The sequence below is a fragment of the Coffea arabica genome, chromosome 9e, assembly GCF_036785885.1.
Source record: "Coffea arabica cultivar ET-39 chromosome 9e, Coffea Arabica ET-39 HiFi, whole genome shotgun sequence".
NCBI lineage: Eukaryota > Viridiplantae > Streptophyta > Magnoliopsida > Gentianales > Rubiaceae > Coffea > Coffea arabica.
Genome location: NC_092327.1, coordinates 29,122,194 through 29,146,154, shown reverse-complemented (window position 1 = coordinate 29,146,154; position 23,961 = coordinate 29,122,194). Strand labels below are relative to the sequence as shown.

Below are 23,961 nucleotides of genomic sequence, written 5' to 3'. Positions count from 1 at the left end.
TTGGTAGAGTTATAGGAGAAAAAATTATTAATTTCACTGGAATTAAAAACTTTGTGGCTGTGGCCTGGGGGTACCCCAGGAATCTGTCTGTGGTGGAACTGGGACCTAACATGTTCCAGTTCAACGTTCAGAATCCTGATGATCAGAAAAGAATAGTAGAGGGAGGGCCTTGGGTTATAGACAATCAGATGTTAGTCCTGAAAAGATGGGTAGAAGGTATAGAAGAGGATTACAAAGCCTTTATGACAGCACCTCTGTGGGTGCAACTCTGGAACTTACCAGTTCGCTGGCTTTCTAAGGAGGTTGGAAAAAAGATAGGAGGAGTTTTTCTTGAAGTTAGAGAGGTCTTAGTCCCACAGTCTGGAGGAAAGGAGGGTAGACATTTGAAAGTGTTAGCTTTGGTCGATCTATCTAAACCTCTTCTCAGAGGTACCGTGGTCAGGATTGCAGGAGCTGGAAAATGGATAGCTTTCAAATACGAAAGATGTCCGGATTTCTGCTATAATTGTGGGATTGTAGGACACAGTGAGAGGTCCTGCAAAGAAAAGCGATGTTTATGAGATAACAATGCTGAGAACCAGTACGGTCCTTGGTTGAGAGCAGGGAACACTAGGACTTCACCTCAGGAAAAAATTGGGAGGTCGACCGAGGGTAGTGACAAACGCTACTGGACCTTTAGGAATGGGGAGTTGGTCGAACAGGAAAAAAATAGGTTACAAAATCAGAAGAATCTTGTAGATGGTTTTAAGCTCTCTGGTAAACGAAGTGGTAGTAACCAGGAGCGGGAAATAGAAGGGGCTGATACTAGATCAGAGCTGGATGTAGGAACCTCAACTAGAGAGGAGGTAGATAAGACAGGGCCACATGTTAGGATGGAGAGACAAATGAATGTTGATAAAGAGGACCTTGTTATCACCACCTCTATCCAAATAGGGGAAGGAATCCAGACTTGTAGTGCAGCGGAAGAGATGGAGGAGGATGTAGAGGTGGCAGTGCACAACCAAAACCTGGAAGCTGAGCTTAGGGAGAAAGAGTCAGGGGTTTTAGTTCTTCATCAGGAATCCCTAGGAGATGAAAAGGCGGGAGGGGTGATAGACAGGCAATCCAGGAGATCTTTCAGAAAATTAAAGCCTCCGGCCAAAACTAGAAGACCATTACAAGTGTTAAATGGTAATGACTTTTCTCAGGTTAGAGCTGGAAAAAGGAAGATGTTGATTAGAGATGAACTGATGGAGGAAGCACAACAGGATGCAACTCAAAGGAAAAAAACAAAACCTATGTTGGAGCTATATTCTGAAGAGGCTAGGGGAGAGGAGGAGGGGTCCTTCCTTAATGGGACCTCCAGTTGCAAATGAGAGTTGTGGTGTGGAATTGTCAAGGGGTGGGGAGTCCCTAGACAGTTCCCAGTCTGAGGGAGGTTAACAACCTCTCCTCCCCAAGTCTGATTTTCTTAAGCGAGACTAAGAACAGGAAGAATGTGATAGATAGAATAGCTAGAAATCTAAGGTTGGATCATAATGTGACGGTGGAAGCTATGAATAGGGCAGGTGGAATGGCTTTGTTCTGGACTAAGGAAACACAAATTGTTGAGGTAAACACTGCAGCTTTCACGATAGAAGCCAAATTGGAAGATAATGACTCTCGGGCTACTTGGTGGTTTATTGGAGTTTATGCCAGTTGTGACCAGAGAATTATGAAGGAACAATGGAGAGTGTTAACTGATAGGAGCAGATTGTGGGGATCCAGATTCTTAATCACAGGTGACTTTAATGATATTTTGTCCAATGATGAAAAATGGGGGGGAGCATATAGGGAGGAGAGAAGTTTTAGGGACTTTAGAGAATTCATAGATTGTAATAGATTAGTGGATATAGGGTTTGATGGTCACCCTTGGACGTGGAGTAACCACTGGGATAACGAAGGTGAAGTCCGACAAAGGCTTGATAGATGTCTTGGTAGTGTGGAGTGGTTTCAAGAGTTTGAGAGGGCAAGGTGTCAACACATTGATACCCTAGCTTCTGATCACTCTATACTTTTACTTGATACTAATCCAGGGATTGGAAGGAAGAAGAAGAGGTTTTATTTTGATAAGAGATGTCTCCACAAAGAGGGAATTCAAAAAGTGGTGGAGCAGGCTTGGAACAAGGAGGAACAGGGTTCAAAAATGTTCAAAGTAACTAGGAAGATTAGAAATTGCAGAATCGAACTTTTGAAGTGGAAAAATAAAGTCCAATCTAACTCTAGGAGCAAAATTAATGATCTTAAGCAAGAACTGGAAAGAGTTAGGAACTCCGATTCAGATAAGAGAAACGGGGAGTTAAGGGAAATTAAGAAGCAGCTGGCCGAAGTTTATAAGGAGGAAGAAATTTTTTGGAGTCAAAAGGCTAGAATCAGTTGGCTGCGGGAAGGGGATAAAAATACTAAGTATTTTCACTCTTACGTCAAGGGGAGGAGAGTGAGTAATAATTTGAGCAAAATACAAAGAGAGTATGGGTCTTGGACTAACAATGAGGATGAGGTAGTGACTGAAATTGCTGACTATTTTAAGGAGTTGTTCACGAGTGGAGGGAGAGGTGAAATGACAGAAATTTTATCTGGTATCCCACACTCAATCACTCAGGAGATGAATGATAATCTGATCAAGGAAGTCCTCGAGGATGAAATCCATGAGGCACTGTTCTCTATGAATCCAGAAAAAGCACCAGGTCATGATGGAATGACTCCAATGTTTTTTCAGAAATTCTGGAGCTCCATTAAGAAAGATATCATACCAGCAGTCAAAGCTTTTTTTCACTCAGGTCACATGCTTAAATCTGTGAACCATACTGTCATATCTCTCATTCCCAAAACTCTGCATCCAATCAATTTGAAAAATTACAGTCCTATCAGTCTATGCAGTGTGATCTACAAAATCATATCCAAAATCTTGGCCAATAGATTGAAGACTGTTCTGGATACCTGCATAAGCAAAACTCAATCTGCTTTTATTCCTGATAGACAGATTTTGGATAATGTGATTATTGCTCATGAGTATATGCATTACCTAAAAAACAAAAGACAGGGAAAAGAAGGCTACATGGCAATCAAATTGGACATGGCAAAGGCCTACGATAGGGTGGAGTGGCACTTTCTGCTTGCTATGATGGAACAAATGAGATTCTGTGCTACGTGGATTAACTGGATCCATAGCTGCCTGAAGACAGTGAGTTACTCATTCAATTGTAACGGTGAAGTCAAAGGTTTCATGTCCCCCGAGAGGGGTATCAGGCAGGGGGACCCTTTGTCCCCTTACCTGTTTTTAATCTGTTCAGAAGGCTTTTCTAACCTGTTGAGAAGAGCAGAGGAAAGCAAAAGAATTGAAGGTCTAAAGATCAGCAGGCAAGGTCCAGTTCTTACTCACCACTTTTTTGCTGATGATTCTATCATCTTTTGTAAAGCAAATAAGGAAGTGGCCGGGGAGATTATGAAAGTCTTGAAAGTATATGAAAACTTCTCAGGGCAGTTGGTCAATTTGGACAAATCTGCAGTGTTCTTTAGCAAAAACATGATCAGCGAGAAGAAGGGAGAAATCTGTCAAGCTCTTGGAGGCATGATAGAGGCAACACAAGGCAAATATTTGGGGCTCCCAATGGTTGTCTCAAGAACTAAAGAACAGATTTTTGGCTTCGTGAGGGACAATATAAGGAAAAGATTCCAGAACTGGAAAAACAGATTTTTGAGCCCAGCAGGTAAAGAAGTATTGTTGAAGGCAGTCGCAATGCCTATGCCTACGTACGTTATGTCATGCTTTAAGCTGCCAAGAAGAGTGTGTAAAGATGTCTGTGCACTAATGGCCAAATTTTGGTGGGGAGAATCTAATGGCAAGAACAAAATACACTGGATTTCTTGGGGAAGAATGGCTTTGGAAAAAAAGGCAGGAGGTCTAGGATTCAAGGATCTTGAATCTTTCAATCAAGCTCTGCTAGGGAAGCAAGTATGGAGGTTAATTACTAGACCAAATCTGTTGGTGACCAAAGTGTTAAAAGCTAAATATTTTCCAAAGGAGTTCATCTTACATTGCAGTCCCACCAAAAATGCATCCTGGATTTGGCAAGGCTTAATGGGAGCAAGAAGCCTGCTCAATGAAGGACTGATTAGGAGGATAGGGAATGGGCGTAGTACAAGCATCTGGGAACATAAGTGGATTCCAGATACAACTACAGGTAGGCCGACTACAAGTCGAAGGAACATTTGTGGGCTGGAAAAGGTGGAAGAGCTCATAAGTCATCAAAGATGGAATAGGAATATCATCTTCAGAAATTTTAACAGACATGATGCGCACAAAATTCTAGCTATTCCCTTGAGTCTTTCAGAGAGAGAGGATAGCTTTTATTGGCAACCAAAGGCGGGAGGGCAATACACTGTCAACTCGGGCTACAATCTCCTGATGAAGCAAAACAGAAAAAGAAAAACGGGCAACCCTGATGGAGCTAGTTCCAGTTATGCAAAAGGTAGTCCTCAAGTTATTCAAATGTGGAACACTCTGTGGAGTTTAAATATTAAGCACAAGATCAAGTTCTTCATTTGGAAATGCATTCAAGGAGCTCTGCCAGTGAAGGAAGCTGTGAGGAGGAGAACGGGCCAGGGTGATCCTACTTGTACAATTTGTGGAACTTCACAGGAAACAGTAGAACACCTCCTGTTGACCAGTCCTCATTCGATGAACATTTGGAAGGCAGCTCCTATTCAGTGGGATGGGGCAAAGGATCAACAAGGGAATTTCAAGCGATGGTGGCTAAGGATTTCAGAAGCAAGGCATAGACCAGAGGGGTTGGAACATATTGGTTTAACTGCTAACATCCTGTGCCAGGTGTGGAAAGAAAGAAATAAGAGGGAATTCGAGAAGTCAGATATAGTTACACCTTTCAAAACAATAGCAAGAGCACACAAGGATTGGATGGAACAGCTGCAGGAAGAGGGCACGAAAGTTGGAAAGAGCACAGAAGAAACAGTCCCTGGACAAGATTTGCAAGATCAGAACTATACAAACGAGGGAGCTGTGATAATGGAGATAGAAACAACAAAGAAAAAAGGACAGCATAATGTTGGTATAGGAGTCACAGTTAAGGAATATGCAAGGAATAGAATGACAGGGTGGATAATGAATGAGATCAGTCTGGGAAACAAAGTCCTAGATGATGCACTAGCTCTGAAACTGGCCTTGTGCAAAGCTGTGCATCGAAACTGGAGCAAGGTTAAGCTGAAGTTTTGTAACAAGGAGCTGTGGCGACAAATCAAACAGTAAAGCCCTGCGAACATCAAGATGGCAACAGTACTGGAAGATATCTCTAAATTACAGAGGTTGTTTTGCATGTGCTCTTTTGACTTGTGTAGACAAGAACATATGTTAGTTAGCAAAAAACTAAGTGATGATGCTTTAGGCGTTATTGTTGATGAGGAAAGACTGTTTCCTCAGTGTTCTTAGAACACTTCTTGTATAGCTTCTCTCGAGCCGTTGCTCGTATATGTACTCTTTCTCATTAAAGCAATGAAAATATCCTATCGTTTCGGAAAAAAAAAAAAGAATAAGCATTTTAACTTAATAAAAAGTTTAATGGCTGAAATAAAAAAAAAACTCTAACTAGTATAGTGACAATATGTGACATTTGCCCTATTTATTAACATGGAGATCTCTTGGTGTCATGATTGATCGGACCTGGACAAGACATACAACTAGCTACGTTCCAAGATCCGGAAGTTTGCTGACGGATATTTGTCACAGTATTTGGTTATCTATTACTTCTTACATCATCCAAATCTGGCTTTTAAATCATCAATGAGAATAGATATACGACTCATTCGTGGAAAGGCATTAGGAGGAATCAGGACTGTCTATTTTGGCATATTGGCTATATACAATAGTATAGTATAGTTCTAGTGTAGCGACAATCAGAGGCAAATTTCTTGAAATAATTGGGATGTTTTCTTCTTTTAGGGAACAATTTTTAGTTTGTTTTTTTGGTGGTCGGCGGCCAATTTGATAATGTTTTTTTTTTGCACTCTAGTACCTGGACTAGAGTGCAAAAGATGACAACTTTTTTCTTTTATTTAGAGGGAATTGGACCGCCGCACATGGGATGATGAGCATCGAAGCAAACCATGCATCAAACTGCTGTTAATTGCTTAATCATGATTATTATCAAAATAGACAGTCGTTTGACAGGGATTTCGTTTGGTGTTTTTAATGATTTGACTAACATTTACCTAATTGTTGTAAAACTAATAAAATAAACTACTATTATAAGTATTGAAATATTGAAAAAAGAAGTAGATGAATAGAGAATAATATTCTTATTGTATTCAACTCATCCAAAGTACCTTCAAGAGGTGCCAAGATACCTCTATATATAGGTATTACAAAATTAAAGATACATCAATCCTATTAAACACTCATAACTACAAGAATATGAAGAACATTATGAAACGGTTCATCCATTACATGAATAGATTAATGAATTGTAACTTCTTTACATAATGTAGCAATGAATTAAGAATTAATCCTCTTGGGAATACAAAGGGACATCCACACTATTAGTTGTTTCATAACACTCTCCCTTGGATGTCCATTACACAAAGAATATGCCTCGTTAAAATCTTACTAGGAAAAAACCCATCGGGACAAGAACCCTAGTGAAGGAAAAAGAGTACACTATTCCTGTGTATTAATTTCTTCCCCTGATGCAAATATCATTTGAGATATTATAATCGTCGCATTTCAATATTCTTCACCAATTTCTCAAATGTTGCAGTTGGCAATGCCTTGGTAAATAAATCTGTCAAATTATTATCTGATCGGATTTGTTGCACATCAATTTCACCATTTTTTTGGCAACTCATGAGTAAAAAAAAAAATTTGGTGAAATATGTTTCGTCCTACCTCCTTTAATATATTCTCCTTTCAATTGGGCTATACAAGCTGCATTATTTTCATACAATATAGTTGGAGGATTTTCGTTTTCGGAGGATAGCCCAAAATTCTTCCGGATGTAATGGGTTATTGATCTTAACCAAACACATTCTCGACTAGCCTCATGAATTGCCATTATTTCAGCATAATTCGATGAAGTGGCGGCTAATGATTGTTTTGTAGATCGCCAAGATATGGCTGTACCTCCATATGTAAATAGATAACTAGTCTGAGATCTTGCTTTGTGCGGATCAGATAAATACCCAGCATCAGCATAACCAACCAATTCAGGTTTTGATTTATTTGTATAAAATAAACCAAGATCAATTATTCCTTGGAGATAGCGAACAATATGTTTAATACCATTCCAATGTCGTCTTGTGGGCGAGGAACTAAACCTTGTTAATAAATTTACTGCAAATGATATATCAAGTTTTGTACAATTAGCAAGATACATTAGTGCATCAATTGCACTGAGATATGGTACTTCAGGACCAAGTGTTTTTTCATTTTTCTCTCGTGGTCTAAAAGGATCCTTATTAGGATCTAGTGATTTGACGACCATTGGGGTATTTAATGTATGTGCTTTATTCATATAAAATCGCTTTAATACCTTCAGGGTATAAGCAGTTGGTGGATAAAAATTTCACCTTTTAAATGCTCAATTTGTAAACCAAGGCAGAATTTTGTCTTTCCAAAATTTTTGATCTCAAATTCTTTCAAATATTCAACACTATTTTGAATCTCTTCAGGAGTTCCAATCAAATTTAAATCATCAACACAAATTCTTTCAAATATTCAACACTATTTTGAATCTCTTCAGGAGTTCCAATCAAATTTAAATCATCAACATATACAACAATTATCACAAAATTTGACCCATTTTTCTTGATAAAAACACATGGACATATTGGATTATTGGTATAACCTTCTTTAGTTAGACATTCATTGGGGGGGTTATACCACATACGTCCAAATTGTTTGAACCCATACAAAGACCTTTGTAATTTAATAGAATAAATATCTTTAGAATTTGATTTGCATGCTTCAGGCATGTTGAATCCTTCGGGGATTCTCATATAAATATCATTTTCAAGATTTTCATATAAATATGCAGTAACGATGTCTATTAGACGCATATCTAGTTTTTCATGTACTACAAAACTCACAAGATATCTAAATGTGATAGCATCCATTACAGGTGAATACATTTCATTATAATCAAATCCAAGCCTTTGTGAAAATTCTTGGACTACAAGTCTTGCTTTATACCTTACAATTTCATTTTTCTCATTTCTTTTTCTTACAAATACCCATATAACCTATTGGCTTTACACCTTCAGGTGTTTGGACTATAGGTCCAAAAACTTTTCTTTTAGCAAGTGAGTCCAACTCAGATTGGATCGCATCTTTCCACTTTGACCAATCATTTCTATACCGACATTCATCAACAGATCTAGCTTCATGATCCTCATCTACGTCTATAATATCGAGTGCTACATTTCATTAGGCTCCAATTAAATTTTCTATGATTTCATTCTCTTCAGAAATTGGCTCTTCAGGAGCGACCTCTTCAAGAGATTGAATTTTGTCATAACATTTATTTAATCTCCGGAGATATTTGAAATCAATTTATACCTTATTTAGGTAGGCCGGTCTTAAATTTATTTGTAGCACTTGTGCATGTCCTTCAGGGATATCAATTTTAACCAGAGTATTTCCTGTAGAAATAGTTGATTTAATGACTCTTCTGGAGTCTATGAATATATCTGACAATTGATTTGCAACTTTCTACAAGTGAAGAGTTTCTTAAACTTCTAGTTCACATTATTTTGTATAAGGATCGAGGAAATCCAATTTTTCAAATGATATCCTTTCGATTGATCTTTTCCTCCCCCTAATGTCGGGAATCGTAGCTCATCAGAATAAATAAATCATTCAATAGATCACTCATTAATATTTTACGATATTTAATCGTAAAAGGTGATTCATACCCGACATAAATTTTAAATTTCTTTTGGAGCCATATATAATATAAAGGGAATATGTATAAATACTTATCGGCTCTCAAATATTCTCACTTTTGCCAAATTATATATCCATTGGGATCAGTAAACTTTTGGTTTATTACAGGTGATGATTATAAATCAAATGAGGATGAAGACAACTATATCGATAACCATTTCTTTCGAATGATTATTATGATATAATTAACCTTTATCTCACTTGATTTCTAAATATGATCTTTATTATTATCTCATTTAGTGTCTCAATTTGATATCCATTTCGATGGATATTCAAATTCAATAAATTCTTCGAGACATGGTAAAAGGTAGTGCTTTATTTATCATAAACTTTTCTCCTATAGGGAGAAATATAGTAGTGGCTCTTCTGGAGCTTTTAATCACTTAAGCACCACCACTGATTGTGTTTGTCTCTTTTGTTGGAAAATAGTATATATAGTAGCATTTATTAATGAGACACATATCATTGTCACCATAATTCTTATGGGACAAATATCATCACCATAATCCTTTGATCCCAAATATTTAACTTCCATTTCTTCTTCAGGAAGAAAAATCAATTACTATCATAAATTAATCAATCATCATACACTTTCAGGGCGTTTAAAGAAATTTGCCATATGAAAATGCTATTATAATTTTGATTTGTCAAATGTATTTCGGGACATTTATTTTTAGGATCCTTACTTTCTTGTCCTTATCATTATTATCCCACTTCAAGTGGTAACTTTTTCTCTTGTCATGGTAAAATACATATTTACCAAAATCATAGTCATGGAAGCAACCATAACTAGTAAATTGAAATTGAGTCGCATTCACTTCTGGGAATGGACTAGAACTAGCATGCAATAAGTACAAAATACTTCTTAAAATTTTTCTCAATATTGCTACTACAAGAGCATATTCAAGAAATATGTAGAGAATATTATTTTCAACTAAGAAATAATTCTAAGCATAGTAGAATTGTGTACTTGCAGCCATAAGTAAATTTATCATACCAGATTTTGAAATAAAGACCATCTTCTGGTGGCCAAATCTTTTCGTTAAAGAATGACCATCTTCAGGTGGTCAAATCTTTTTCTTTAAATATTTCAAAGGACAAGTGGATCCTCAAATATAATTGATTTTCTATAAAAACTCAATGCATCGGAATATAAGATTTATAACAAATAATTCTATAGATAAATAAGTAGAATTACAAGATGAAATATTACCTCAAAGATGTCAAAGAGTATATGTTTGTGTTTAGTAGTTACTCAACAGTAGGCACTTGTATTTTACGATCATTCAAATGTTAGCCATAAGAAATTGAAATAAGTTTATGAGTTAGAGATTTACCTCAATAGGTAGTCAAGAGTTGTTCGAGAAAATATCCAACAGTGATTTGACACTAGCAGAATTTTGACAAAGTCTCGTATTTCACATTTGTTAGAGATAACGTTTTCACTTTTTGCTTAAAAGTAGAGACTCGTACTGATAACGTGTTGTAAAACTAATAAAATAAACTACTATTATAAGTATTGAAATATTGGAAAAAAGAAGTAGATGAATAGAGAATAATATTCTTATTGTATTCAACTCATTCAAAGTACCCTTAAGAGGTGTCAAGATACCTCTATATATAGGTATTACAAAATTAAAGATACATCAATCCTATTAAATACTCATTACTACAAGAATATGAAAAACCTTATGAAACGGTTCATCCACTACATGAATAGATTTATGGATTGTAACTTCTTTACATAATGTAGCAATGAATCAAGAATTAATCCTCTTGGGAATACAAAGGAACATCCACACTTTTAGTTGTTTCATAACACTAATGAACACTAGTTAAGAGTGGAGTTAGGTATTAATTTTTTAAAAAAGTGTAATTAATTCAAAAGAGTATCACAATTCAGAGGATGCAATAAATATGAGTGTGTGTATTTAAATGATAACTTAAATGCACATTTAAGTATCCTAACGAATATCTCATGAACTTGAGTACGCTTTAGAAAAAAAATTGTATTTTTTGGAATAAAAGATTAGATGAAACAAGTCATCACGACAATAATATGGGTAACTAATTACAAAATTGAATAGATGACAACTCACGATTTTAGTATTCCAAAGCTATTCGTGCCTTAAAAAGCAAATAGTTTGACGTTCTTAGTAAGTTTAACAGTAAGCTCAATTATGCCAGAAAAGTGGATTCTTGCCAAAAAGAACTTGTGTATGAATTATGATGGTTTAATTCTGGGATTCATCCACTTAATTGAGGGTGGTTAATATTGTCAGTTTACTAACTTTTAAAAGTACTATCATTGACTTTTTTAATCATGTGAAAGTAATAAAGTACCTATATGAAGCAAATAGTGTGACGTTCTTAGTAAGTTTAACAGTAAGCTCAATTATGCCAGAAAAGTGGATTCTTGCCAAAAAGAACTTGTGTATGAATTATGATGGTTTAATATTGTCAGTTTACTAACTTTTAAAAGTACTATCATTGACTTTTTTAATCATGTGAAAGTAATAAAGTACCTATATGAAGCAAATAGTGTGACGTTCTTAGTAAGTTTAACAGTAAGCTCAATTATGCCAGAAAAGTGGATTCTTGCCAAAAAGAACTTGTGTATGAATTATGATGGTTTAATATTGTCAGTTTACTAACTTTTAAAAGTACTATCATTGACTTTTTTAATCATGTGAAAGTAATAAAGTACCTATATGAAGCAAATAGTGTGACGTTCTTAGTAAGTTTAACAGTAAGCTCAATTATGCCAGAAAAGTGGATTCTTGCCAAAAAGAACTTGTGTATGAATTATGATGGTTTAATTCTGGGATTCATCCACTTAATTGAGGGTGGTTAATATTGTCAGTTTACTAACTTTTAAAAGTACTATCATTGACTTTTTTAATCATGTGAAAGTAATAAAGTACCTATATGTTTCTAATTTTAAATAGGGTTAAAAACAAAAGTCTCCTATGGTATGCCTAATATACTAAAAAGCTCCCCGTGATTTCAAAACATACAAAACGACACCTTATGTTTTGAACTAAATTGTAAACTAACAGAATTCGTTAAATTTAACGAAATCCGGTAAACTTAACGCAAAATTTAATAGAATCCGATAAATTTAACGGTAAACTTAACGAAATCCGGTAAGTTTAACAGTCGAAACCATCATTTTCGTTAAATTCAATGAATTCTGTTAGCTTATAATTTAGTTCAAAACATGAGGTATCGTTTTGTATGTTTTGAAACCATGAAGGGCTTTTTTGTGTATTAGTTATATCACATGGGACTTTTTTGTTTTTAACCCTTTTAAATATAATAGCTCTATTGTCTATTAACGTGGGTGGGAAAGGACGCATAGGCTCATTTTATTATTTTTTTAACATGATTAAGAAAATAAAAAAAAAGTACGTATCATTTGAAAGCGCAAGAGTCGGAGTGCTAATATATACAAAAGATTAAATTTCTTTACTTGAAGTCTTAAACAGCCTAAAAAGTTGCATTATGGTATGTCTCCATCCATAGTTTGACTAAAGCAGTTCCTATGTTGAATTATCCTCAGGAAAGACGTTCTTCTAACAAAAACAGAAAAATCAAATTTAAAGAAAAAAAGAAAGAAAGAAAAGGCATCTGTCAAATAAAACAGGAAAAACAAGCAAACAAACAATTATGTATTGCTAATTATAAATTTTTTTATTGCATGCCCTTTGCTCCAATAATCAAATTAAAAAGCATCGGTACATGAATCACATAAATTTCATGCGAATAATTTGTTCATGTTAACCCTTAACCATGTCATCAATCAAACGAAGGAAGTTGCAAAAGGAGGAAGCCCCTTCTTCAATACTCTTTCTTGCCAATTTGGCCATTTCATCAGCTCTTTGCAAGAATTCATCCTTTCTTTTCACCATCAGATCCCTGATCATTTTCTCCACAATTTTTCTTTCACAAGTGTCCTTCACGTCCAACCCTAATTTCCATAACTCACCGACGAACCTACTACTTGGTTCTTGGTCTCCTAAATATGGCCAACAAATGGCTTTCCTTCCACTATACTTTCCAAAGTTGAATTCCATCCACTATGAGTCAAAAATCCACCAAAGTGGGTCAACACATCTTCTTGTGGGGCCTGTCCTACCATACAGCCTCTTTCCTTAGTGGCTTCCTCTAGGTCCATTTCAGCAGTTGAATGTGACTTAGAAGTCTCCTCTCCATCATCCCCTAGCCCCACCACGATTGAAGCCAAAATTCTACGAGTTTTTCTTTTGTGATTATAGTAATGCTCCCAAAGCTCACATAAAGCACTGATATTGGTGGCTGATTGTCAAACCACTTTATGCAGCTTCTGTCTTCTTCCCATAAGCTATTCGAGTTCGAGTTGTTTAAATTTGCTTCTTGAAGTCGGAGTCTAGTCTTTAAATGAGCATGAAACGGTCCAATTTGTGTACAAAGAGAGTATAGGCCCTTCTACATCTTCAAATGCATGTGTTGAGTATGAGTCATTTGGTTTGGGGTGTCTGTAGGGTTTCATTCAGCATAAAACTGAAACTGACCAACTTGAGCTGGTCAGGTCATTCACACGGAAGAAACTTGGTAGATCACGACTTCTAAGAAGTCCTTCCACGCCCTTAACATTTGCTATGGGTAAATCCATGTCATTTCCTGCAACAAAATTTAGCAGTTGACTAGAATAGAAATAAAAGACGAAACAAATGGAAAGCAAATTTTTACACGCCACCTAATTAATTATTTAGTACGAAATTGTAACATGTGCTTGTTGACAATATTAAACCAAGATAATTAAAATTTTATATTGATTAGGGTTTTAAGTATAATACATGTTGATGTCAAGTTTGTGTTGGGTTTAATTGTGAAAGTTGTGGGATTTAATTGCATAGATACTTAGAAAGTTGTCTACATGGAAGTGTAACTCACAGTAGAGTCCATCTAGGAATTAATTAGTCTAGTGCCCTATTTAATGGCCTTGTTCTTCTTCTCAATTGTGGATTGTAAGTTTGTTTCTTGGTTTATCAAAATTCAATATGATAGTTTTAGTTCCGTTGCGTGATCTTTTGTGTTAACCGTGCTTATGTGTTGGAATAGACACGCTCATGTAATCAATCTTTCAGAGTCGTGTAAATTAAGATCAGTCATTGGAATAGAGTAAGTTAAATACCTGAAAAGGGAAATTCACCTGCTTCAATCAATCGAGGGATGCAAAAGTAAGGCCAAAAAAGAGCCTGCACTAGCGTTCGAAAATAAATTAAGGGCAAGCCAATCTCTTCTGCAACATCAAGGGCCAAACTCAAGATACCATCTGCAATGATACCAGTGAACAAGGACCTGTTCTTCCCACTACCATCTACCGGATCTTTGGACAAGAATTCTTTCAAGAGTGTTTTTTCGCTATCGACTGAAGACCAGTATACATATCCATGATTTCCTGGGGTGTATGTACTTTGTTTTCATCATATGCTTCAGGATGATGATCCAAATGAAATACGTGATACTTTTAAAGCGTTGTACAACATTGGTGTGACGAAGGAGACGGTTGTGGATGTTAGACGAGACCAGGAAGGTGGCACTGATGCCAGCAAGGCGCAGAAGCTCGGCTAGCTTGAGCATGGAATTAATTCACATGAACTTGTGCGGGGAAAGGGAAGATGAGTACGTGAGGATGGAGCTGCTGCACCTGATCCATATAGGTAGTTTGATGAACCGCTTTTTGCAGCTAGCCTAGCACAAAACAATAGCTCTGAGAAGGGTGTTTGCTAGTTTTTTCCACTGGTAGTGATAGTTGCTAATCACCTGAAAGAGGAAATCATTGTATTAATTGTTGTGCTGTTGCCATATAAGTATGATATACTACTATACATTCATGGTACAAAAATTTGATTTATCTACCTTTTTTAAAACGAAAAAAACTTTGGCTTTAGGATGAGTCATTGTTTGAGAGCATCATATCCTATGTCCTGTTTTTAAATAGAGGTTTCGTTTGAATTGCATTTTCCAGAAGGGTTGTTAGAAAAATAATACTGTAGCAATTTTCAGAATATAATCTATGTGCCGTAAAGAACTAAGAAAGTGCTTTAAAAATATATCACACCTAAATTTCAAAAAGTTTTTCCAAAATTTTAGCAATCCAAACAGCATCTATAACTTTACCTTAGGCTTATCAAATCAATGTCCTCCTCTATTTTTACTTCCGAGGTATGCATATCTCTTTTACATAATTTATGCTATGGCTGAATATTGTTACGCCACGAGTTTTTATTTTCTCTGTAAACAAATTAAGATTAAATTAAACTTTAGCCCTCCTGGTTTGATTTATCATCACCTAATATCCTACGGTCTGAAAATGCCACTTAACTCCTATACAATTTTATGTAGTGTAGAAATTGACTGACATCATGAGTAGTAATACCTTTAGCTTTTGCTGCGTATTAAATCCAAACACTTTGCTCTTTTCATGAGATATATTGTTATTTGGTATTTATACTTTGTTTATATATTTGCAAATCTTGTTCTTCTTGTCGTTATCTGTGCAGTTTGTTACTCTGAATGTAGATCTCCTGATTTACTACTACTCACATTTTGTTCATATATCTATAATATCTTTTGGTTTTGATAATTCCATTTTTCATTTGTTGTACAAATTGTCAATTTATGCTTACACTTCTAATTAGTTCATTTTTCTGTATAAGGCAGCCATCATTGGTGGGTTTCTTCCAAGTTTTACTTTTCAAAAAACCACAAAGAGAGTTATGTTGCAATTTTTGAAACGATAGAAGGGTTAGGTAGCAATAACTGAAAGCAAAGGAAACTATTTGTAGTTTACCCATTAACGAATTAATCAAGACACCATATTTTTCACCCTTCTGTATTTTTTTTTTCATATGTTTGTGCCCCAACGAAGACATATTTACTAACATCGAGATAATTTTCTTCGACGGACAAGAATTGAAAAACAATCTTCTTGCATTAACTAAACAAGCATTTAAATCATCAATGACGTACAATTATAGATACATGAATCATTCATGGAGAAGGACTATGAGGAATCAGGCAAACTGGCTGCTAGCAATGGATTGGATGGGAACGGTCGATTTTGGCATATTGACTATAATAATATCATTATAGAGCATGACAAATTTTTTTTAAAAAAAATTAAAGAGCATGACAATTACACCTTTTTTTTTTTTTTTGTAAAATATCATAATTTTATTAAAATCTGCACTAATGGCAGAAATTACATCATCAAACATATACAAATATCAAAGAACAGATCTGAAAAAAGGATACTCCAGATCTGAAGAACAATAACAGTTATATTATAAAGTTCCTAATTTAAAAAATGAGATAAAATAATTGTAACTCCACAGACATCTCTGTATATGCTTCCAATCGTCAGATCTGCTGATTAACTTCTTCAAGTCTAGATATTATGATGAGATCTAACGAATAGATCCAAGAAATTCTAGATCTGGCAATTGAAATCTGAAGAAACTCAGATTTAATAAAAAAAAGTTAAAAAATTATCAAAGTGAAAAATGGTGACAGTTACACCTAGTCATATTATATTTCTTCGTTTGGTTGTGGTATTGGGCTTTATTCCCTATACCCTATGTCATGGATTTCAAACTCAGACTAGATTGGGCGGTTGAAATGATTGAATTGTCAACCAGTCATCTGTTTGGTCCGGTTAGGCACCCTAGCCGGGAGGATGGAACCAAAAAGAATCATTGACCCATTAGTTCAAGCGCTAAACTACAATGAATCGGGACAATTTGAGATCATCAGTTGTCTCTTTACTCTTGCTGTATTTGATGTCACAACTTTCAAATTTAGTCAAATTTCCACCATTAAATGATAATCTATATTAAATGGCAGCCAATTACCACTGCATATTATCTTCAATCGTCTCACAAAAAATATTTATACATTTATTACTCGTATACTTTCTTTTTATACTCTTTTTAACCCTTCAAGAAACAAAAGTTATTTATATAGTACATTTTACCAATGTCTCTAATTTTTGTTAAAAAAAATAGAGGTAGTCTTATATATACTGATAATGTATGTACTATCATGATTGAATGCATGATACATATGTAAAATTTGAATTTCAAAATTCAAATTCAAATTTTGTGGTCCATGTTCTTTTTGAATTGTTAGTATTTTCTTCTTTTTTGCTATTTTTTATTTTCATTTAATCATTTTTCATAGTTTAAATATTTAATTTATATTATTAGTATTTTTTTGAATAATTGTGACATCACAAGTCAATAACGACTGGTTTAACGATCGAATCACTAACCATTAACCTTTTTGAGTCAATGAACAGGTATGGATTTCAAAACGTTGCTATACGTGTAGAATACAATCTTTCATCATCAATAGAAATCCAATCTCTTGCCTAAAAACAATACAACAAAACACACTACCAAGAAGGCTCGTATTCAAATTTTCCTTTCCCATCTTCACTTTTTAAATCCCTCCCCTCACTTCTTAAATCCCTAAAAAATGGTGAAAAAAATCAATCACAAAAGTACACTAGTAAACTAAGATTGCGAAAGAAGGATTGGCCATTTTTTCAAAAACAAGTTTTTCAAATACAATCCTACAATAATACACAAATAAAATTAACTCAAAAAACATCTCATCCATACAATATACCAAATGTTTCAAAAAAATTTTATAGTAAAAATTTTTCATATACACTACTACAGTAAAATTTTTCAAAAACAGCTCCATAAAATTTTTCAAAAACAACTCCATAAACAGTTAATCCAAACGAAACAAATATAACCAGCAACATGTATACTTTTGTCTAGAGAAAAGACACTGTTTCGTCAAAGTTTCAACTACCATGCAAGAGAGAACAGTCGTTTCAGTGGAAGTAGCAATATTTGGTTTGCCTACTTTATTCAAAATGAACTATTTCTGAACTTTTTTATGGTGATAATTTCATAATTTGAGTTGCATAACGAATTATCAAAGGACTCCTTGCACCTTTTCCTCTCCCAGTTGTACCATGGTTCTGGTTTTATACACCAGTTGTTGTTCAACATAGAAATTATGAACCTAAACTTTCTTTACTTAAACAGCCTAAAGAGTTGCATTATGAAATGTCTCCATCCAAAGGTTCACAAAAAGTGGTTCCTATGTTGAATTATTCTCAGGAAAGATCATCTTCTAGCACATACATAAAAAAAAGGGCATCTGTCAAATAAAACAGGAAAAAGAAGTAAACAACAACTATGGATTGCTAGCCCTCAAATTTTCTATTGCATGCCCATCGCACAAATTTAAGAATGATGACAAAACCCCGATAGACAAATCTGATGGCAATGATTTGTTAATATTAGCCCTTAACTATGTAATCAATCAAACGAACCAAGTTGCAAAAGGAGGATCCACCTTCCTCAACACTCTTTCTTGCCATTTTGGCCATCTCATCAGCTCTATGCAAGAATTCATCCTTTCTTTCCACCATCAGATCCTTGATCGCCTTCTCCACAATTACTCTGTCACAAGTGTCCTTTATGTCCAACCCTATTTTCCAAACCTCTCCCACAAACCTACTATTTGGTTGTTGGTCAGCAAAATATGGCCAACAAATCATTGGCACTCCTTCCGCTATACTTTCCAAAGTTGAATTCCATCCACTATGTGTCAAAAATCCACCAATTGCAGGGTGGGCCAGCACCTCTTCTTGTGGGGCCCATCCTACCATACAGCCTCTTTCCTTAGTAGCTTCCTCCAGTTCCATTTCAGGAGTTGACTTAGTAGTCTTGAGTACATCATCTCCAGCCTCTGCTTTGATTGAGTCTGGACGGATGACCCACAAGAATTTTACCCCGCTATTCACTATACCATGCCAAAACTCAAGGAGTTTTTCTCTTGTGATTACAGTAATGCTCCCAAAGCTCACATAAAGCACCGATTTTGGTGGCTGATTGTCAAGCCATTTTATGCAGCTTTTATCTTCTTGCCACAAGCTATTCGAGTTTGAATTTGAGTTGTTTGAATTTGCTACCTGGAGTTGGAGCCTAGTCTTTAAATGTGCGTGGAGAGGTCCAATGGTGTATAAGTTCGGACAATAAGTTCGAACATGAGACAGTATAGACCCTTCTAAATCTTCAAATGTATTGAGGATGAGCCCTTTGGCTCGAGGTGTTTGTAGGGTCTCTCTCAACAAGAAACTAAAATCTGGGCTAGTTAGGTCACTAACACGGCAGAAACTGGGTAGATCACAACGCCTTAAAAATCCTTCCATGCCCTTTACATTTTCTATTCGTATATTCATGTCATCTCCTGCAAAAACATTTTCAATATTAACTAGATTTATAGTTGAAAAACGAATCAAACTATTTGATACTTAAATCGAGATCGACTTTATAAGAACTTATTCGAATTTGGTTCACTAGCTAATCAAATCAAGTTTGAACAGAAATTTATTGTTGATAAACTTTGAAACTCAGCTTGAGCTCAACCCGATTAGCATATAAGTAAAATTTATATGTAAAAAATTCAAACTACTCGAATTCGACTCAAGTTCGACTCACAAAAAGCTTGTTCAAGTTCAGCTCAAGAAATAAACAAATCAAACTTGAACAAAATTTCAAATTCATCAAAATAATTAAATAAGTTTGAATACTAAAGTGTTCAACTTGTTTAGGTTGGTTTACACCTCTAACTAGACTAGAAATAAAAGACAAAGTAATACAACTAAAAAGAAATCTTCAATTTTCTTATTTTTGCACCACCTAATTAATTGAGTACAAAATCTAGCATGTGCTTCTGTGTTAAATACGTGGACATGGCGTGCACCCAATAGTTTTAGGTGACGTCCATATAACTATTTATCTATACATTTTTATTTTCATAACATTTCCAAAAGTGTAAAACCATTCTCTATGAAAAAATATGACTTTAATTGTCTACACACACATAGAGAGTGTTCCTTGATTACTAGTTAAAGACTAATCTTTTGTGTAGACTAAGTTACATACCTGAAAAGGGTAATTCGCCTGCTTCAACCAATTGAGGGATGCAAAAGTAAGTCCAAAAGGCACCAGCACTAATCGTTCGAAAATAAATCAAGGGCAAGCCAATCTCTTCAGCAACATCAAGGGCCAAACTCAAGATCCCATCTGCTATGATACTTGAGAACCGGGGCCTATTCTTCCCGGTACCATGTGCTGGATCTTTGGACACGAATTCTCTCAAAAATGGCTTTACTACTGACTGCAGAGAACTAGACAATTCCATGATCTGCTGGGCTGTATGTATCTTGCTTTCATCATATGCATCGGGATAGTGATCCAAATTAAATCCGGGATACTTGCTAAACCGTGATACAACATCGGTGTGACGAAGGAGACGGTTGTGGATGTTGTAGGAGACTAGGAAGGTGATATTGATGCCGGCAAGGCATAGAAGCTCGGCTAGCTTGAGCATGGAATTCACATGCCCCTGCGCTTGGAAAGGGAAGATGAGTACATGAGGACGGAGCTGCTCCACTTGATCCATAGGTTGTTTGATGAACCTGCAGCTTTCTAGTTTCCTTCCACCAGTACTGGAAATGGCTAATCAACTGAATACGGAATTATTTATTGTGTTATCGTACTTTTGCCATATGCGGATAACAGATATAAAATAGTTGTTTTTAGAGTATCAACTTTGATTTGTCTACCTTATTTTAAGCCAATAATTTGGACATTGGGGTGAGTCATTCCTTGACTACGTCAGATTTTGTCTGTTTTTTTACTCTCAGATTGAGGTTTTGTGTGAATTGCAATTGATTTTTTAGAAAATATATGACATATATGAGATAAAAGAGAGTGATGTGCTGAAAGGAAAAGTTTTTACCACAAATAAGCAATGAAATCAGCATCTATAACTTCACCTTAGGCATATCAAATCAATGTCCTTTTCTATTCTAACTTGTGACACATCCATTTAATTTAAAGATTAATTATATATATATATATATATATATATATATATATATATATATATATATAGACAGTGATAGTGTATATGTAATTTGTTCCTTTGATTGTAGATCCGGTTATCTAGTACTCACACTTGGTTCATATACATGCAACATCTTATTATTTTAATACTTGCATTTTTCATTTAGTTATGGAGCTTGTCATTCCATATTTACAATTTGTTCACTTTGTTGTATAAAATGTAATTTGACAATTACAATTACTTCATTTCGTTGAACAATGTAACCATCATTCGAGGTGTGATTTACGTCCTTTTTTTAATTTGCATAAAATCATAAGAAGGTTATATTACAGTATTTGAATCAGGGAGATTATGTATAAGAAGTTTATTTATAATTTACACATTAATTGAATCAGTCAAGACAACCTATTTGTCACCCTTTCATATTTTTTTCAAATGGTCGTGCACAGTGGAGACATATTTAATAAAAAAAAATTTGCTGAAAAAATCACTAAACTATTTGAAATTCCTTATTTTGATCACTAAACTTTTTCTTTAGCTAATATAGTCATTCAACTAATAAAAATATATACTTTTATTTACGCAGCTAGTGTATAGCTTCACTTTTAATCAATCAACTAATAAAAACATATACTTTTCCTTCACAAAATGTATGTTCTATTTAGTTGAATGACGCTTTTGGTTAAACAAAAAGCTTAGTAGCCAAAAAAAAAAAAAAAAAACCTAAATCATTTAGTGACCACATATGACATTCGCTCTATTTACTAAGATTGAGACCTCTTGGTGTCATGCTTGTGCGGACCTGGACAAGAAATACAACTAGCTATCTTCCAAGATCTGAAAGTTTGCTGACGGATATTTGTTACGGTATTTGTCATCTAGAACTTCTTACATCCACAAATCAGGCTTTTAAATCATCAATGAGAATAGAAACACGACTCATTTGTGGAAAGCCATTTGGAGGAATCAGGACTGTCCATTTTGGCATATTCGGTATATAAAATAGTATAGTTCTTGAGTAGCGACAATTAGGCCTAGTCACATTTCTTTTCTTCTTTCAGTTGAATTATTGGGGTTATCCCCTTTACTATACGTGTCATCAATAGGAGTCTAAATTCTTGCCTAAAAGCGACACAATAAAACACAGAAGTACAATAATAAAACAAGATTCCCAAAAAAAAAAACTAAGATTGTTGAAAAAAAAATGCACTTTCTTTACACTAATAGATTAAGATTGTAAAAAAAGAAGTTAGCGACATATGTATATTTGTCTAGAGAAAAGGCACCGTTTCATTAAAGTTTCAACAGCCACGCAAGAGTGAACAATTGCGTCAAAGGAAGTAGCAGTTTTTGGTTTGCCTACTTTATTCAAAATCAAGCATTTTTGAACGCTGGAGTACGAGATTTGAGTCGTGGCCTGAAAATGACTTCCAAATTCTATTGTGCCGGCTTAAGAAAATAGGTTGAAAGATTCTTTATGAATTCATTTGAATAGTCAATGAATACTATGTAATTGTTGTGCTAAAAAAGAAAAAAAAAAGCCAAAATGCAATAGAATGATTTCATAAATTGGTTTGTGTAACCAAATGTCAAGGACTCTTTGCAAGATGCGTATACCTGCAAAAGACCTATTCCTCGTTCAGTTGTACCATCTGGTTTTAAACACGAATTCTTGTCCAATATCGAACGTTCAAAGTTCAGGTTTTAACTCATTTGGAGATTTTCTATCAGGTACGCTTTCATATGTGTCCTCACCCAAAACTAGCCATACCATAATTAGCTTAAAGAAAGAAGAAAATAAATGGTAACTTGATGTTGTGCTCCATTTAATTTGTTAAAAAGAAAATTTCCATAATGAGGGGAAACTAGGGTGAATTCTTAGTTTATGATGGAAAAAAAAAAAGAATTCTACAACGGGGGTGATTTTTGGAGCTTGTTCTACAAAAGGGGTTTTCGCATTCGTGGAATGCGAGCTCACTGACCTCGCATTTCGTGAATGCGAGCTCAGCTCAAGTGAGCTCAGCGACACCGAACTCCCACTAAGGAGCGCCATCGAATTAGTTATCGCAGCAGTCAATTTTGAAACGTAATTAATATTGCCACCTACTTTCTAGAATTCTGCGGGACGCTGCAGATGAACAGGCTGTTGTTTGAGATGTGAGTATTCCTTTTTCCAAGAATTGTAAGTAGACTAGAATGAGGAAAAGATCACGAACTCCCCAGTACAAATGGGCAATTTTCCATCTTCTGCTTTTGGAAAAATGCTAACAAAATGTTTAGGCAGATTTCTTGACTTTGTAGTTTCACGTGGGACAAAGACAAAAATTTTGTTGCACAGTAGTATTTATTAGCTTAGCATAATTTGCGTTATTGTGATTTATTTTGCAGTTTATTTGTAGGATTGTTTAGCTTCTCTGAGGTATAGAGAACTAGTTTTTTTTTTTTTAATAAGGTGTAGAGTCCTAGAGTTGTTGTAGGATTTTGTTTTCCGTTTGTAAATGCTTACTGCCTATTTCATTTCTTATTAATTAAATTTGAATTTTACAAAAAAAAAATTCATAATTGTGTTAATTTTCTAATATATATTACTTCATAATTGTTATAATTTATGGTTAAACCCCCTATTATTAACAATATACCCTTAAGCAATCCAAAGAAATTAATGTGCATACTATATATTTAGTATACCATATATTTGTAATACAAACATCTGCAGGCAACTTAAGGCAAGGAAGTAAAATACCAAAAAAAAAAAAAAAAAAATAGACGTGCATACATGATACAACTATGCCAAGTGTATATTAGAGCTCGCATTTGCGGAATGCGAGCTCAATAAGCAGAGCTCGCATTCCGCGAATGCGAGCTCTATTCTAACCTCGCATTCCGCGAATGCGAGTTCTATTCTAACCTCGCATTCGTAAAATGCGAGCTCAGTAGAGCTCGCATTCACGAATGCGAAGACTCCCGGACGGAATCCATTGCCAAAATCACCCCTTTTGTAGAATTTT

General features: G+C 35.0%; 1 protein-coding gene and 1 pseudogene across 1 annotated transcript; both read right to left on the bottom strand.

Moving 5' to 3' along the window:
* Window positions 1-12,745: 12,745 nt before the first annotated feature.
* On the bottom strand, window positions 12,746-14,756 carry LOC113709550 (7-deoxyloganetic acid glucosyltransferase-like; annotated as a pseudogene).
* Window positions 14,757-18,116: 3,360 nt separating this feature from the next.
* On the bottom strand, window positions 18,117-20,634 carry LOC113709606 (7-deoxyloganetic acid glucosyltransferase). Its single transcript, XM_027232405.2, has 2 exons — window positions 19,987-20,634; window positions 18,117-19,288 (listed from the first exon to the last, which is right to left on the bottom strand). Exons 1-2 carry the CDS (start codon window positions 20,504-20,506, stop codon window positions 18,336-18,338), a joined length of 1,473 nt encoding a protein of 490 aa, XP_027088206.1. The 5' UTR covers window positions 20,507-20,634; the 3' UTR covers window positions 18,117-18,335.
* Window positions 20,635-23,961: the final 3,327 nt, after the last annotated feature.